General features: G+C 52.1%; 1 protein-coding gene across 1 annotated transcript in view; it reads left to right on the forward strand.

Moving 5' to 3' along the window:
* Positions 1 to 14,593, forward strand: part of LOC140390431 (zinc-binding protein A33-like) — a 36,459-nt gene extending 21,866 nt beyond the window's left edge. Inside the window, exon 6 of the mRNA XM_072475573.1 lies at positions 9,981 to 14,593. Coding sequence (XP_072331674.1) covers positions 9,981 to 10,528 — 548 coding nt within the window. The 3' untranslated portion in view covers positions 10,529 to 14,593. The remainder of the gene's footprint in view (positions 1 to 9,980) is intronic.
* The last annotated feature ends 2,757 nt before the right edge of the window (positions 14,594 to 17,350 follow it).

Here is a 17,350-nt window from a genome sequence, read left to right on the forward strand (position 1 = left end):
CCCATGATCCCATGGAAACTCCCAACCAGGTCCAAAATGTGTAAAGGAGGTCATCTGCGTGCAGACACACAGACCCTCCCCCACACGCAGACTCCCAGACACAGACCACCCCAATACACAGATCACCCCCCCACACAGACCCCGCCACACACATAGACCTCCCCAAACACAGACCCCCCCACACAGTACCTCCCCCACACACAGACCCCCCACACACATAGACCTTCCCAAACACAGACCCCCCCACACACAGACCCCCCCACACACAGACCCCACCCCACAAACAGACCCCCCCACACACAGACCCTCCCACACAGACCCCCCCCACACAGACCTCTACACACACACAGACACCCCACACACAGACCTCTACACACACAGAACCACCCACACAGAACCCCCCCACACAGACCCCCTCCCACACACAGACCTCCCCCCACGCAGACACCTCACCACATAGAGACTCCACCCACACAGACCCCCCTCCCCACAAAGCTCTCCCCCACACACAGACACCCTACACGCAGACCCCCATACACTTGCCCCCCACACACATACCACGCCAAATGCAGACCCCCCCCCCCGACCCCCACTCACCCTCTCCCCACCCCCCGACACACAGACCTCCCCCACATACAGACATCCGACACGCAGACCCAATATACATAGACCCTTCTCCAACACACAGACAACCCCCACACATTTCAAATACCACTGGCTGGGTTGTGTGGACAAGATTATTGTTTTCTTTTTTTAGTTTACTGTTGCTGTTTGCATTTTCAAAATGACAAATGTTGAATAAAAATATATTTTTTTCAATCCTTGACTGAGCCCAATAAACTGCAGTCATCAGGTCTGTAACTTTAACATGGCTAAACGTTTATTATGTACAGTATTATAATTAAACAGACATAAAGGTACCTGACTATCAAATATCCCTTTCCCAATGCCTCCCTACTACCATTCTCTACACGGACATGCCCAGACAAACAACACCGAGGGGAAAGCGTGGTTGAGAGGGAAAGAAAATATTAACAAAATAAAAGGATAAAGATCTTTGATGCACTGGGATGTCTTTCAGTTAATATCCTTATGTGGTTCAGTACTTCCTTCCTCGAGGCTTGAGATGATGTTCTCTGGCAAGGTTGTCTATCTCCACTGCAGACTCAGCATCATTTCAGGTTCACAGCAAAGAACCTGTGCAGCACCCTCTGCTTTCAGAACAATAGAGCAGTTCTTTCACTTCAGCAAGCAAGAGAGAGTGAGTTCCTTTCTCTTCCAAGGACCAAACACTTCTGCTCAGTTCTCTCAGAAAGCATCCCACAGGAACCAATCACTGATCGTTGTCAGGCAGAAAACTGTCCCTAGCCAACTTAGTTAGTTGCCAGTTAACCAATTGAACTAACTTCCTCCAAAACCGGTTCCTAAGGTTCACCCGGTGCCGAAGAGCCTGGTTTCCTCTTTCCAAAACAAATCCTGGGAACATAATGTTCTGGCAAGTAGGAAAAGTATAATCGCCATAGTCCCAGATGACCATGGGCTGTTTTCCCCTTTGAGGGGGCGAGCTGAGTGGTGGTGATTAACCTGAGGATCACCAGACCTCAGGTGAGGGGCAAGGTTCAGAAGGCGGGGCCTTTGTGAATAACCTCAGCAGGTACGGGAATTGAACCCGCTCTGCTGTCCAGTCAACTGTCACAATGTCCTGGCAAGCCCTCTTCTGCTCATAGGCACGTCCCGATTATGGGTGCACGGAGCAAAATGAGATAAAAGAAATGGGAACAAAGGAAATAAACAGGAAGGACTCTTACAAATTACACGGTGAAGGACACAGCGGAAGCATCCCCTCCGGGGCTCTCAGAAGGAAGAAAAAAAGTAGAGAAGGAGAGCAAGAACCATTAGAACTAATCACTCAGGCAACAAGACTTCTCGAGCAACTGCCCGATGCACTCCACAAGGAGGAGAGACAGCCATCAAAGCCACAAAAGGGATATCACTCCCACCCAGAGGAAATGAAACAAGATAATTATTAGACACACGGTCGGTCCATCCTATTATCATCACTGCCAAACACAGCCTCACCGGGATCCTCCACAGGTGCCCTCGGAGACAGCACACCCGTCCCATGGGGACAACAGGATACAGGCGCCAGACCAGACCTAGCCTAGCACCATCCCAAAAAGAAACTCAGGAGAATATGACTCCATGATCCCCCCCACAGCCCCGGCACTTACACCCCGCCAAGCCTGCACCTACCCAATCAGGACAAGACACCTTGCCCACAAAAAGAAAGAATCCACACCCTAGTCCGAGGCAGGAACAGACCTCAGTCCTGAGGAAGAACAACCTACAAGGTGGGCACCCTGTGGGGGAGGACTGGACCCTCCCCCCTAACATTCAGGAGCCCCCGTCCGCTTACCAGCACCATGTCCACCCAGGGAGGGAATATCCAACCGGATAAGGGAAGCCACTGTCAAACAAAGGATACCAGAGGCTACCCTCATTCTCAATGCACATTAGTCCAATCGCAGAAAAACAGCTGAAGGGACGTTTGGTGACGCCACCTAGTGAGTAATCGCACACACGGTGGCTCGGAATGTGGCGACGAGGGGCTTTTCACAGGAACTTCATTTGAAGCCTACTTGTGACAATAAGCGATTTTCATTTTCTTTTTTCATTTCCCACCAGGGTACTTTGTTTTTGGCTCTTTTCACCCAGTTTCTGCGGGGTGTTGGGGGGGAAACTTTAGTAGTTCAATGGGATAAGGCGCCCAACGAAAAGGTATGTCCAAAAAGTATAAAACAAAGCAGCAGATACGCAAAGGATCATCGTCGGACGCTGAAGACCCTCGAGCTTCACCTGCGGAGAAAATGGCGGAGGCTACTGCCGCGACTCTGGTCACTCTGTGGACGGCCAAGTTGCTTGCAAGCTTCTTGGTAGAGAAATTTAAGAAGCTCGGAGCCGGGAAGATAAATGAGGCGTTTAGGGATTATTATAAGGAGCAGTACATGGCGGACCCGGGGGTTGAAGGGTGGGACATGGGGCGGTTCTTAGATGAACTGGAGTCTCCACAGCTGGAGGAAGAGAAGAGACAGGTGCTACAGGAGCCCCAGGGGCTGAGAGAGATAGTGGACAATATAAGGGATATGAAGTTGGGGAAGACCTCGGGGCCCGACGACTACCTGGCGGAATCTTATAAGGAGTTTGCGACGGACCTGGTGTTTAATGAGGCTTTGCAGAAGGGGGAGCTGCCGGAGATGTTGACGCAGGTAACGATCACATTAATACTGAAAAAGGGGAAGGACCCGGTGGAATGTGGGTTTTATAGGCCCATATCGCTGTTAAATACAGACGTGAAAGTGCTGGTTAAGTTGGTGGCGGGAACGATGGAAGGTTGTGTGGAGGATCAAACAGGCTTTGTAAAGGGCAGGAAGCTTTCTAGTAATATAACGAGGCTATTAAATGTGATTATGACCCTGTCGGTGCTCAGGTACCGGAGATAGTGGTGTCCATGGATGCAGATAAGACATTCGACTGGGTGGAGTGGCCGTACCTGTTTGAGGTCCAGGGAAGGTTTGGGTTTGGGCTGAAGTTTGTGGCATGTGTGCCTGTTATATGTGGCACTGAGGGCGAGTGTATGGATCAATGACGTGGATTCACAGAACTTTGAACTACACAGGGGAATAAGGCAGGGGTGCCCGCTGTCGCCACTGCCGTGGGTCATATAGTTCCCCCGCAGGCCACCCTCCTAGGTGACCCATCAGCTGTAAAGGCTCGCTCCAGTGCCACCATGCCATCTTCTTGGCTGGGATGAGTGTGTGGGGAGTGTAATGTGTATGTGTGGCTGCAGCTTGTCAGTCTCCTGAGTGACAATCACAGACCGGTGAAACCCACACCGTTTTCCATTACAGTTGACTGTGCTCCACGTGTTAGCCCTTCCACGGTCGCTGACTCAATCCAGGTTCGGCACCAGTTTTGCTGTTGTGAAAGTTAATGAATTCTGCCCCACGCTGTCGGGATGCTCCATTTGCCGGCAGCCCGGGGGTTTCCCGACAGCGTGGGGCTGCCCCACAATGGAAAACCCCATTGACCAGCTGACGAAACGGAGAATCCCGAAAGCGTGTCGTGCCAGAAATCTATTGCGCGGGAAGGAGAAACCCGCCCTTGGTCTCAAAAATGGAGAATAAGGCCCCAAATCTCTGACCTGCTTTTTAGGTACATTATTTAACGGTTGGTATGGTTAAGTTTCTGGTCAATGGTAAGTCCCAGGTTGTTGATCAAAATGGACTGAGCGATGATGATGCCCCTGAATTTTAAGAGAAGGTATTTAGATTCTTTGTTGCTGGAGATGGCCATTGCCTGGTACTTAAATCACAGAATTTATAGTGCAGAGGAAGCCATTCGGCCCATCAAATGGTGCTAATGTGACTAGTAACTTAATCAGCGCAAATCTGAATGTTGTTGAGATCTTGCATACAGCTTACACAAGCAAAGTGATTTAGAGTCTCTGGGTTTAGGAATAGTGCTGAACATTGTGTGATCATCAGCAAATGTCCCTAATTCTGTCCTCGTGCAGGAAAGAATGTCATTAATGAACCAGCTGAAGAAAGTTGTGCCGAGGGTGTCATCCTGAGAAACTCCTGCCATCTTCTATATTTAGATATGTCTAATCAATGAAAAGATTCTCCATGGTTGTCATTGACAACCATTTACTAGTGCTGCTTTGTGGTACATTTGATCAAAATGTGGCTTTGATGTCAAGGACACCTTACCTCAGAATTCAGAACTTCAGTTAATTTTCAGACCAAGGTTGGAATGAGAACTGAATACTGTGGCCGTGGAGAATTTAGCATCGCTTAACAGATTATTGCTGAAGAAGGTGATGCCTGAGAGAAGACGGGTGGGGTGGTAATTGGTTGGATTGGATGTGTCCTGATGTTTGTGGGCAGCACATAGCTGGGCAATTTTCCACATTGTTTGGTAGATGCTGTTTCTGTAGTGGAACCACATGGCTATCCATCCAGCTTGTTCTGACCAAACCCACAGGGCTTAATGCCTTTTCCACATCCAATGTGTTTATGTTTATTAATATCCTGTGGAATAAATTAATTTGGTTAAAGACAGGAACCTGTGATTTTCTTTTTCTTTTCACGTGATGAGGGTGTTGATAGCTAGACCAACATTTATTGCCCATCACTAATTCCCCTTGAGAAGGTGGTGGTGAGCAGCCTTCTTGAACCGTTGCAGTCCCTGAGGTGTAGGTGCACCCACAGTGCTGTTCGGGAGGGAGTTCCTAGGAGAGTGAAGGAACAGCGATATATTTCCAAGAGAGGATGGTGAGTGAGGCTTGGAGAGGAACTTCCAGTTGGTGACGTTCCCATCTGTCTGCTGACCTTGACCTTGGACTTAAAGAGCTTGCAGATTTGGAAGCTGTCGTCAAAGGAGGCTTGGTGAGTTCCTGCAGCGCATCTTGTAGATGGTACACACGGCTGCTACTGATCAGCAGTGGTGAAGGGAGTGAATGTTTGTGGAAGCGGGAGCAGTCAAATGGGCTGCTTTGTCCTGGATGGTGTTGAGCTTCTTCAGTGTTGTTGGAGCTGCATTCATCCAGGGAAGTGGAGCCTTCCAACTTGTGCCTTGTGGATGGCTCCAGCTTCTGACCTTGTCTTGTAGTCACAGTATTTATGTGGTTAGACAGTTTCAATTGTTTCTGGACAATGGCAATCCCAAGGATGTTGTTAGTGGGGGATTCAGCAATGGTAATGTCAATTAATATCAAGGGGAGATGGTTCGATTGCCTCTTCTTAGAGATAGTTATTGCCCAGCACTTTTATGTGGGACGAATGTTACTTGTGATCCCAAGACTTAATGTTGGTCCAGGTCTTGCTGCATATGAATTGGGACTGCTTCAATATCTGAGGAGTTGTATGTTGTACTAAAAATTGTGTAATATTCAGCAAACATTGCCATTTCTAATCTTGTGATGGAAGGAAGGCCATTGATGAGGCAACTGAAGATGGCTGAGTTGAGGACATTACCTTGAGGAGCTCTTCCAAAGATGTCCTGGGGCTGAGATGATTGGGTACCGACAATCGTAACCATCTTCCTTTGTTCTCAATCAAAGCAAATTACAATTTACTTCAAAACTATCAGAGATTCTTGATGCCACACTGGTCAAATGATACCTTGATATAAAGGGCAGATACTCTCTCATCATTTCTTGTTTTCAGCTCTTTAACCCGCTCTCATTTCATTTTCCTCCCTCCCCGCCCTTTCTCCTCCTCCCCTCCCGTTTTTCTCTCTTTCTCCTCAATAATGCAGCTCATTCTCTCCTCGTTATTCTCTGCATTCGGTGCTCCTTCCCCTAACTACTTCTCCCTTTCTCACCCTGCGCTCTCTTTACCCTCTTCATAGAATCATAGAATTTACAGTACAGAAGGAGGCCATTCAGCCCATCGAGTCTGCACCGGCTCTTGGAAAGAGCACCCTACCCAGGCCCACATATCCACCCTATCCCCATAACCCAGTAACCCCACCCAACACTAAGGGCAATTTTGGACACTAAGGGCAATTTAGCATGGCCAGTCCGCCTAACCTGCACATCTTTGGACTGTGGGAGGAAACCGGAGCACCCGGAGGAAACTCACGCACACACGAGGAGAACGTGCAGACTCGTCACAGACAGTGACCCAAGCCGGGAATCGAACCTGGGACCCTGGAGCTGTGATGCAATTGTGCTAATCACTATGCTACCGTGTTGCTCATCTTCCTCATACGCTCCCCGTCCTGCCCTGTCCTATACTCCTCAACTCCTGTCTAGTGCTCCTTCCCTCTCAACCCAGATTGTCACTCTCCTCCCACATCTACTCTCTCTTCCAACTTTTCCATCGCTTTCACTCTCTCCAACTTTTCCAACTTGTCCTCTCACTCTCTCCTCCACACCTCCGCTCTCCCGTGCCCTTCCTGCTTCCTCTCTCTACTCACCATTCTGCCCTTTCCATTCTCCTACTGAATTCTCTCCCTCTTCTTCAAAACCTCACACTCTTCATCCCCTCTCGTGCTCTCTCTCCCCTTCCCAAAATCTGTCACCTCATCCTTCTCTCACGCTCTCCCCGTTCTAACCTGCCCTCTCCTCCCACCATTGCACACTCCCCCATTCAACCTGCATTAGTCCCCTACCTCCTTTCCACTCTTGTCTCTACCTCCCATGCTCACTTCCACCATCATGTTCCCTCTCTCCCCTTCTGCTCTGCCCTTTGCCCTGTACTTCCCCCTTCCCCCTCCCATCTTCATACTCCCTCTCACTCCACACTCACACCCTTCTATTTTTCCTCTCTCCCACCTCCTACTCTCTCTCCTCTCGCCCCACACTCACTCTCTCCCTCCTCAACCTCGCTTTTCCGGTACCCTCTTACTTCTTCCACATTCTGCACACACTGTCCTCTCCATTCCTGCTCCATTCCTTCTATGGCCCACCAAGCTTTCTACATCTGTTTGTCCTCACATTCTCTCAATATTCTCCTCCTTCGCGTATACTCTCACCTACCTGCATCCCCACACCCCAAACTCTGTCTCCCTTTGACGTCACTCTCCCCCTCCCCCCTCCCAACCCCCGCCACCCTCTGACACTTGGTCATTCTCTCATCACCTCACCCTCCTCTCCCCTAACCCTCTCACTCTCTCACTCTTCCCCCTCCCCTCCTGTTTCTCTCTTCCCACTCACATACTCTTTTGCTCTTTCACTCCCTCTCCAACCATTCTCAAACACTCCACTACTCCATCATCGTCTCTCATTCCCTGTTCCCTTCCCGTGCTCTCTCCCAAGCCCAACCCTCACTAGCTGCTGTCTCCTTCCGGTTCTATCCCTCCGCTTGCACTGTCACGCATCCTTCAATCTTTGTGGCTATTCTCATCCCTCGTCCAGACTCTTGGTCTCTCCTCTGGCCCGCTCTCCCTCCCCTCCATGACTCCTCTGACCCACTGTTGCCCTTGCACCACCCTCTCTCTTTACCTTTCCTTTTTTTTTATTCTCCTTTTTCACATTTTCTCCCACATTTACATCCATCAACAATAAACAATAATCAGCAAGATATGTCAGTCCCCATAATAACAACGATCCCATCGACCCACCAACCCCCAAACCTCAACCCGCATGTTTACATAAACAAATGACAAAAAGGAATCAGAGATTACCCGTAGTCACCCTTAATCTTACACAGCTCCCCCCCCCTCCCTCCCCCACACCCCCTGCCCCCCCATCCCAGGTCTCCAGCTCCTCCCGTCCACTGCCTCTTGTAAAACTCCTCCTCCCAACCCTCGGTCCCTTCCCCCCAACTTTCCACCCCAGCTAGACCACTCGGACCCTGTTCTGCCAGGCTCCGGTGTCCGCAGCCCCTCCCCCCACCTCACTCCCGTTCACTGGCCGGCTTAAACCGGCCAGCGTGGAGGCCCCCGCCCGGGTCCCTTTCCCACTTGCCCGGCCCTAGGAAAGCCCAAAGATCCCCTTTTAGCAGACAAACCCCGCATATCCACCTACACCCCAAAGAACCCTCATTTTGAGTGAAAGTCCCGTCCCTTCCCTTGTCCAAATATATACCACATTGGCTCCTTTAATCTCTACACCCGCGCGCAGTTATACAAAAAAGAAGAAAATACAGTCATGAGGTTACATCGACACATGGCCATTCCTCAATTTGTCAGTTCTGCCACAGTCCTTCTGCTTTCGCAAACTCCTCCGCTGCTTCCGCCGTTCCAAAATAAAAGTCCCTGAGCTTGTAAGTCACCCTCAGCTTCGCTGAATATACAATGCCGCACCGCACCTTGCTAATGTACAGTGCCCTCTTCACCCGGTTGAGGGCAGCCCGCCTCCTTGCCAGCTCCACCGTAAAGTCCTGGTATACATGTATACCAGCTCCAGCCCACTGCACCACCCGCTTCTGCTTGGCCCAGCTCAGGACCTTCTCCTTCACACTGTACCTCCGGAAGCACAGAGTCACTGCCCTTGGTGGCTCACTCGCCTTTGGTACAGGCCTCCACGACCGATGTGCCCGATCCAGTTCATATCGGGAGGGATCCTCCCCCTCCCCCAATAGTTTTGCCAACATTGCGGCAAAATACTCAAGTCGGCTTCGGTCCTTCAACTCCTTCGGGCAGCCCCACAATCCTCAAATTCTGTCGCCTGGATCTGTTTTCCAGGTCTTCCATTTTTCCTCGCAGATCCTTGTTAGTATCCATCACCTTCCGCATCTCTTTCCCCATCGAGGCAAGTTGATCACCGTGCTGCAATAATGTCTCCTCCACTTCCTTCAGCACCTCCCCTTTCTCTCGCACCTCCGCCACTGCGCTCGCCACCTCCGTCCTCACCGGGGAAACCGCCTCCTCCACCAGCACACTCAAAACCTCCCTCATCTCCTTCCTCATCGTCTCCATGCATTTCGCAATCTGCGCCAACTGCTTTTCAAATTCCGCAGCCATCACCTTAGTTATTTCTTCAGCCGTAAGCAGTACGGCCTTCCCTGGTGCTCCAGCCTCCATTTTCCTTGGTGACCCCGCGGTGACCTTTCCACTCCCCGACGGACCTTTTTTTCTGGGGGGTTTTCGGCCGTTTTCTTGCTCACCCTCGACATTTTTCTTTGTTCTTTTTTTCCTCCTGTGTCTTCACTGTGCCTCCTCCGTGCCTTCTCCCTGCTTCTGCCGCCTCCGCGGACCCTGGGACCGGGCTTAAAGCCCCGAAAATGCCGTTGCCGACCGGGAGCCCTCCATTGTGTGGCCGCCTCCCGCCCGCTGTCACCAGAAGTGTCTCTTTACCTTTCCGACCCTCCTGCTGCACCTCTCCCTCTCATCCCTCTTCTTCGTCCCTCAATCTCCCTTCCTCATGTTCCTGCTCTCTCTCCTTCCTCCCGCTCTGCCATCCTCTCCCATCGACCCATGCGATTCGCAGCTCTCTCTAAATCACTGACTGTGTTACTTTAACTTTCCCCCAGCTCCAGCCTCTCTGACTCTGGATCCGAGCACAGCGCATCCCCGGCTCATCCTGTCTGAGGACCGGACCAGTGTGAGACTCGGAGACGAACAGCAGCCGCTCCCTGACACCCCGGAGAGGTTTAATTACTGGTTCAGTGTCCTGGGATCAGAGGGATTCACATCAGGGAGACATTACTGGGAGGTGGGAGTGGAGAATAAGACTGGGTGGGAGATTGGAGTGGCCCAAGAGTCTGTCAGGAGAAAGGGGAAAATCGATACCATCCCTGAGAGTGGATACTGGATTATGTGGCTCAGAACTGAAAGTTTATATGTTTCCACCTCCCGCTCTGATATCCTCCACATCTCAAATGTGAATCTCCGGAAGATCGGAGTTTTCCTGGACTATGAGGGGCGACAGGTATCATTTTACAATGCGGACAACATGTCCCATCTCCACACTTTCACCCACACTTTCACTGAGAGAATCTTTCCCTACTTCTGTCCGGGAGTGAACGACAGTGGGAAAAACTCTCCCCCGCTGACAATCTGTGGGATTGAAGGTCACTAACGGACCCATCCCATAATTTCACACCATCTCCCTGCCTCATTGGTGACGGCCTCAGACTATAGAAGCAATTCATTATTTTTTTGAAACGCAATTCATTCCTTATTCGATCCCTGTCCCAGAAGGCAAAAGTATTTCCTTTATTTTGGCTTTGCTCTCGATTCTGGATTCTTATAAATCCATTTCCGAATGATTTGACCCTGATTATAAATTTGTATTTAGTGTAATTTTTCAAAACTAATTTACAGGATGTGGGCCTCGCTGTTTAGGCCAGCATTCATTGCCCATACCTACCTGCCCATCAGAAGGTGGTGGTGAGCTGCCTTCTTGAACTGCTGCAGTTCCTGAGGTGTAGATCCACCCACTGTGATGTTAGGGAGGGAATTCCAGGATGTTCTCCCAATAACAGTGAAGGAACGACAATATATTTCCAAGTCAGGGTGGTGAGGGACTGGAAGAGGAACCTCCAAGTGTTGGAGTTTCCAGCTATCTGCTGCTGTTGTCCTCCTAGATGCTAGCGGTCATGGATTTGCAAGGTGCTGCCTGAGGAACAGTGGTGAGTTCCTGCAGTGAATCTTGTAGATGTTGCACACGGCCCCTGCTGTGGGTCGGAGGTGGAGGGGCTGAATGTTTGTGGAAGGGGGAGCAATCAAGCGGGGCTGCTTTGTCCTGAATGGTGTTGAGCTTCTTGAGTGTTGTTGGAGCTGCACTCATCCAGGCAAGTGGAGAGTATTCCATCACACTCCTGACTTGTGCCTTGTAGAAGGTGGACAGGCTTTGGGGAGTCAGGAGGTGAGTTATTCGCCACAGGATTCCTAGCCTTTGACTTACTATTGCAGGCACAGTATTTATATGGCTCGTCCAGTTCAGTTTCTGGTCAAAGGTAACCCCAGGATGTTGATAAACTGAGCGGCAGACATTAGAAATGGCGCTAATGTTTACATGAGCATTCCAGCCATCACCGCATTAGGGGCAGTGGGAAAGGCCCCTCTTTCAGATGGGATGGCTCGTACAACCATCCAATCATCGGTTGGCAATAGCTTTGACCGTAACATTGTTATTCAATTCCCCTTTGAAAGTTACTATTAAACTACTTACCCCACCCTTCAGATAGTGTTTTCCAGTTAACTTGCTGTGTAAAACACCCTCCTCAAATGTTCTTTGGTTCCTTTGCCAAAGTGTTCTGCACCTCCCCTGTCCCCCTGCTGCAGATAGTGTGTCTCAGCAACAATCCAGGCCAGGCTGGTCTGTATGTCTCAGTAACCACACCAAGCAGTGCTCGGCCATTCTGACACCACCTTTATTTTTCATTCAATTTTGGGGCATTTGGTCTTCGCTTGCTCAGCCAACATTAAAAAAAAAAGATTATTCAAGGTTTTCAATAAATTTTTACAAAACACTCCAAAAAGGAAAGAAAATATACATAAGAAAAACAAAAAGGGGGGCCTTACGCCATCCCCTCCAACAACTTAAACCACTAAACATTAAACTATCTAACAAACTAAGAACAAAAATGGGGCAAACGCCCCTTACAATAATAAAAACAAGCCAAAAACCCCTCCCCCTTCTCCCCCCTGGGTTGCTGCTGCTCTTGACCTCCACCTAACGTTCCGCGAGGACGTCTAGGAACGGTTGCCATCGCTGGAGGACCCCTGCAAGGACCCTCGCAAGGCAAACTTTATCCTCTCCAACTTGATGAACCCTGCCATGTCATTAATCCAAGCCTCCACGCTTAGGGGTTTCGCATCCCTCCACATTAGTAGGCTCCTCCTCCAGGCTACCAAGGATGCAAAGGCCAGAACTCCAGCCTCTTTCGGCTCCTGTACTCCCGGCTCATCTGATACCCCGAATATTGCTATCCCCCAGCTTGGTTTTACCCGAGTATCCAAGACTTTGGACATAGCCTTTGCGAAGCTCCTCCAGAACCCCTCTAGCGTTGGGCACGCCCAGAACATATGGGCATGATTTGCTGGGCTCCCCGAGCACCTCACGCATCTGTCCTCCACCCCAAAAAACTTGCAAATGCTCGCCCCTGTGAATCACTTTGAACTGGATCAGGCTAAGCCTGGTGCAAGACGAGGAGGAGTTAACCTTGCCCAGAGCCTCCGCGCACAAGCCCTCATCCAGTTCCTCGCCCAGCTCCTCCTCCCATTTGCCCTTCAGCTCCTCCACCGAGGCTTCCTCCGCCTCCTGCAACTCCTGATAGATCGCCGAGACCTTGCCTCTCCCACCCATACACCCGAGGTCACCCTGACCTGAATCCTCCGTGCGGGAAGCAGCGGCAATTCCCTTACCTGCCTTCTCACAAACGTCCTCACCTGCCTGTACCTAAAAGCGTTTCCGGGGCGTAACCCAAATTTCTCCTCCAGCGCCCCCAGGTTAGCAAAAGCCCCGTTGATATAGGTCCCCCATCCTTTTAATTCCCGCCCAATGCCAGCTTAGGAATCCGCCATCTATCCTGCCCAGTGCACACCTATGATTATTCCGTATTGGGGACCAAATTGAGGCCCCCAACTCACCCCTGTGCCGTCTCCACTGCCCCCAGATCCCCAGTGTCGCCGCCACCACCGGGCTCGTGGTGTACCGCGTCGGCGGTAGCGGCAAAAGTGCCGTCACCAGCACTCCCAAGCCAGTGCCCACGCATGACGCCGACTCTAATCTTTTCCACGCCACCCCCTCTCCCTCCATTACCCATTTCCGAATCATTGCCACATTGGCTGCCCAGTAATAACTACACAGGTTCGGTAGCGCCAGCCCATCCCTGTCCCGACTACGCTCCAGAAACAGCCTCTTGACCCTCGAGGTCTTACTTGCCCATACAAACCCCATAATGCTCCTGCTTACTCACTTAAAAAAGGCCTTGGGGATGAGGATGGGCAGGCACTGGAACACAAACAGGAACCTAGGGAGGACTGTCATCTTAACGGACTGCACCCTGCCTGCCAGGTAGAGTGGCAACACGTCCCATCTCCTAAAGTCTTCCTCCATCTGGTCTACCAACCGCACCAAATTAAGCTTATACAGGGCCCCCCAACTCCTGGCCACCTGGATACCCAAATATCAGAAACTCCTCTCCACCCTCTTAAGCGACAGCTCCTCCAGCCCCCTTCCTTAGCCCCTCGCATGCACCACAAAGAGCTCGCTCTTCCCCGCGTTAAGCTTGTAGCCTGAGAAGTCCCCAAACTCCCTAAGGATCCGCATGACGTCCACTATCACCCCCACTGGATCTGCGATGTACAAAAGCAGGTCATCAGCAGACAACGAGACCCGATGTTCCTCCCCTCCCCGGACCAACCCCCTCCAGTTTCTAGATTCCCTCAACGCCATGGCCAGCGGCTCAATTGCCAAAGCAAACAACAGAGGGGACAGGGGGCACCCCTGTCTCGTCCCACGGTACAACCTAAAATATTCTGATCTCCGCCGGTTCGTAGATACGCTCGCCACCGGGGCCTGGTATAACAATTTGACCCACACTATGAACCCCTCCCCGAATCCAAAGCTGCCCAGCACTTCCCATAGGTACTCCCACTCCAGCCGATCAAAGGCTTTCTCCGCGTCCATTGCCGCCACCACTTCTGCCTCCCCACCCTCCGAGGGCATCATAATCACATTCAGGAGCTTCCGCACGTTTGCATTTAACTGCCTGCCCTCCACGAATCCCGTCTGGTCTTCGTGTATCATTCCCGGGACACAATGCTCAATCCTTGTGGCTGGGACCTTTGCCACAACTTGGCATCTACATTGAGGAGCGACATCGGCATATACGAGCCACACTGCAGCGGGTCCTTGTCCCGCTTAAGGATCAGCGAGATCAGCGCCCGAGATATTGTCGGGATGGGAATCCCTTCCTCCCTCGCCTCGTTGAAAGTTCTCACCAGCAGCGGACCCAGCAGATCTACAAACTTCCTGTAAAATTCGACCGGGAACCCATCAGGCCTCGGGGCCTTGCCCGCCTGCATGCTCCCCAACCCCGTAACCAGCTCCTCTATCCCAGTCAGGGCCCCCAGGCCTACCACTTGCCCCTCCTCCACGCTCGGGAACCTCAATTGGTCCAGGAACCGCCGCATCCCCTCACCCCCCCCCCCGCCGTCACTCAGCGCCCCCCCCCCCCCCCCCCCACCCACTTTCCGGGGGTTCTGACTTTTCAGGTTCCCATAGAAATCCCTGAATACCTCATTTATTTTAGCCGAACTCCGCATCGTGTTCCCCCCTCTGTCCCTGATTCCTCCAATTTCCCTCGCCGCCTCCCTCTTGCGTAGCTGATGTGCCAGCATCCGGCTCGCCTTCTCCCCATATTCGTATACTGCCCCCTGCACCTTCCTCCACTGGGTCTCAGCTTCCCCGTAGTCAACAAATCAAATTCCGTTTGGAGGTTCCGTTGCTCATTCAGCAGCCCCTCTTCAGGGGAATCCGCATACTCCCTATCCATCCTTAATATCTCCCCCACCAACCTCTCCCTCTCCGTCCTCTCTCTCTTCTCCCTGTGAGCCCTAATTGAGATTAACTCTCCCCTGACCACCGCTTTCAGAGCCTCCCAAACCACACCAACTTCCCCATGATCATTGGCCTCTATATATCTCTGAATGCACCCCCGGACCCTCCCACAAACCTCCTCATCTGCTAACAGTCCCACGTCCAAGCGCCACAGCGGGCGCTGGTTCCTTTCCTCCACCAACTCCAACTCCACCCACTGTGGGACGTGGTCCGAAATCGCTATGGCCGAATATTCCGTTCCCTCCACTCTTGGAATCAGTGCCCTGCTCACCACAAAGAAGTCTATCGTGAATAGGCCTTATGCACATGGGAGAAAAAAGAGAACTCTCTGGCCGCCGGCCTAGCAAACCTCCATGGATCGACTCCCCCATCTGATCCATAAACCCCGAGAACCTTGGCCGCAGCTGGCCTCTTGCCCGACCTCGACCTGGATCGGTCCAGTGCCGGGTCCAGTACCGTATTCAAGGCCCCCCCATTATCAGGCTCCCAGATTCGGGATCCGACTCAGCATGCGCTTCATGAACCCTGCATCGTCCCAATTTGGGGCATACACATTCACCAGCACCACCCGGATCCCCTGCAGCCTACCACTCACCATCACATATCGACCCCCATTATCAGCAACAATGTTCAGCACCTCGAACGACACCCGCTTACTCACCAGGATTGCAACCCCTCTATTCTTCGCATCCAGCCCCGAATGAAAGACCCATCCCTTTCTCAGCCTGACCTGATCCACCATTTTCAAGTGTGTCTCCTGCAACATAGCAACGTCTGCCTTTAATTCCTTTTAAGTGCGTGAACACCCGGGTCCTCTTGACCGACCCGTTCAGGCCCCTCATGTTCCATGTGATCAGCCGGATCGGGGGACTGCCCCCCCCCCACCTCCCCGCACCCCCTGGCGACTAGGCATCTCCTTTCCTAGGCCAGCCACGTGCCCATGCCTCCCGCACTCGCCAGCCCTCCCAGGCGGAGTACCCCTGCCCCGACTCTCCCTCTTACCCCCAGCTCCCCTTCAGTCAATGTAGCAGCAACTAGTTCCCCCCCCCTCCATGCCCCCTTCGGCTAGGAAATGTCTAGCCCCCTTGCTCCCCCCATTGCACTCTCGTATGTCAACTGACTCCTGCTGACGCCAACCGCTCCCGCCTCTGCCAACGATCCCCCGTTTAGATTTCCTGTCAAAGTCCCTCCTCCCCCTTCAGGTCGATATGGACACCCCTCTGGCACCGCCCCTCCCATCGGGCCACGCCCCCCCCCCTTCTTTAGCGCGGGAAAAAACCCCGCGATTTTCCACCTGGGCCAGCCCCACCCCCTGTGGCACAACTCCTTTCTTCTGCAGCCTCTCCCCAATTCCCCTCCCCCCTTCGAACGTGAGGAGCGGCCCCTCCAAAACAATACCCATGCCCATTAAAACACACAGATTACATCAAATCACCCCTTCCCCCTCCCCAGCTTTCCCAAAACACACAGCAAACAATTAGTTCGACTCCAATTTTTCGTTCTGAATAAAGGTCCACGCTTCCTCCGGCATATCGAAATAATGGTGGCGATCCGGAAAAGTGACCCACAATCGCGCTGGCTGCAACAGCCCGATCTTCACCCCCTTTCGGTGGAGAACCGCCTTGGCCCGGTTGAATCCTGCCGTCTTTTTGGCCAGCTCTGCACTCCAGTCATGGTAGATGCGGTTCTCCGTATTCTCCCACCTGCTGCTCCGTTCTTTCTTCGCCCATCTCAGGACGCACACTCTGTCCGTGAAGCGGTGAAACCTCACCACTACGGCCCGTGGCGGCTCATTAGCCTTAGGCGTCCTTGCCAGGACTCTAAGCCCCATCCAGCTCCAGGGGCCTCGGGAAGGCTCCCGCGCACATTAGCATATTTAGCATCGTGGCTACATATGTCCCAATGTCGGACCCCTCCACACCTTCAGGGAGACCCAGAATCCGGAGATTCTACTTCCTCAACCTGTTCTCCAAGTCCTCAATCTTTTCCTGCCACTTTATATGCAGCGCCTCGTGCGCCTCCACTTTCACCGCCAGGCCCAGGATCCCGTCCTCGTTTTCAGAGGCTTTCTGCTGCACCTCTGTAATTGCCGTCCCTTGAGCCTTCTGGGTCTCCACCAGCCTCTCAATCGACGCTTTCATTGGGGCCAGCATCTCTGCTTTCAGCTCCGCAAAGCAGCTTTTAAGGAACCCCTGCTGCTCCTGCGACCATTGCGCCCATGATGCCTGGTCTCCTCTCCCCGCCATCTTACTTTTTCACGCCCGTTCTCCTCTCTTCTCCAAGATCACTTTTTTGACCGCTCCACTCCTGGTCCACTCCATGCAGTGCTGG

Source organism: Scyliorhinus torazame, chromosome 14, assembly GCF_047496885.1.
Source record: "Scyliorhinus torazame isolate Kashiwa2021f chromosome 14, sScyTor2.1, whole genome shotgun sequence".
Taxonomy (NCBI): domain Eukaryota; kingdom Metazoa; phylum Chordata; class Chondrichthyes; order Carcharhiniformes; family Scyliorhinidae; genus Scyliorhinus; species Scyliorhinus torazame.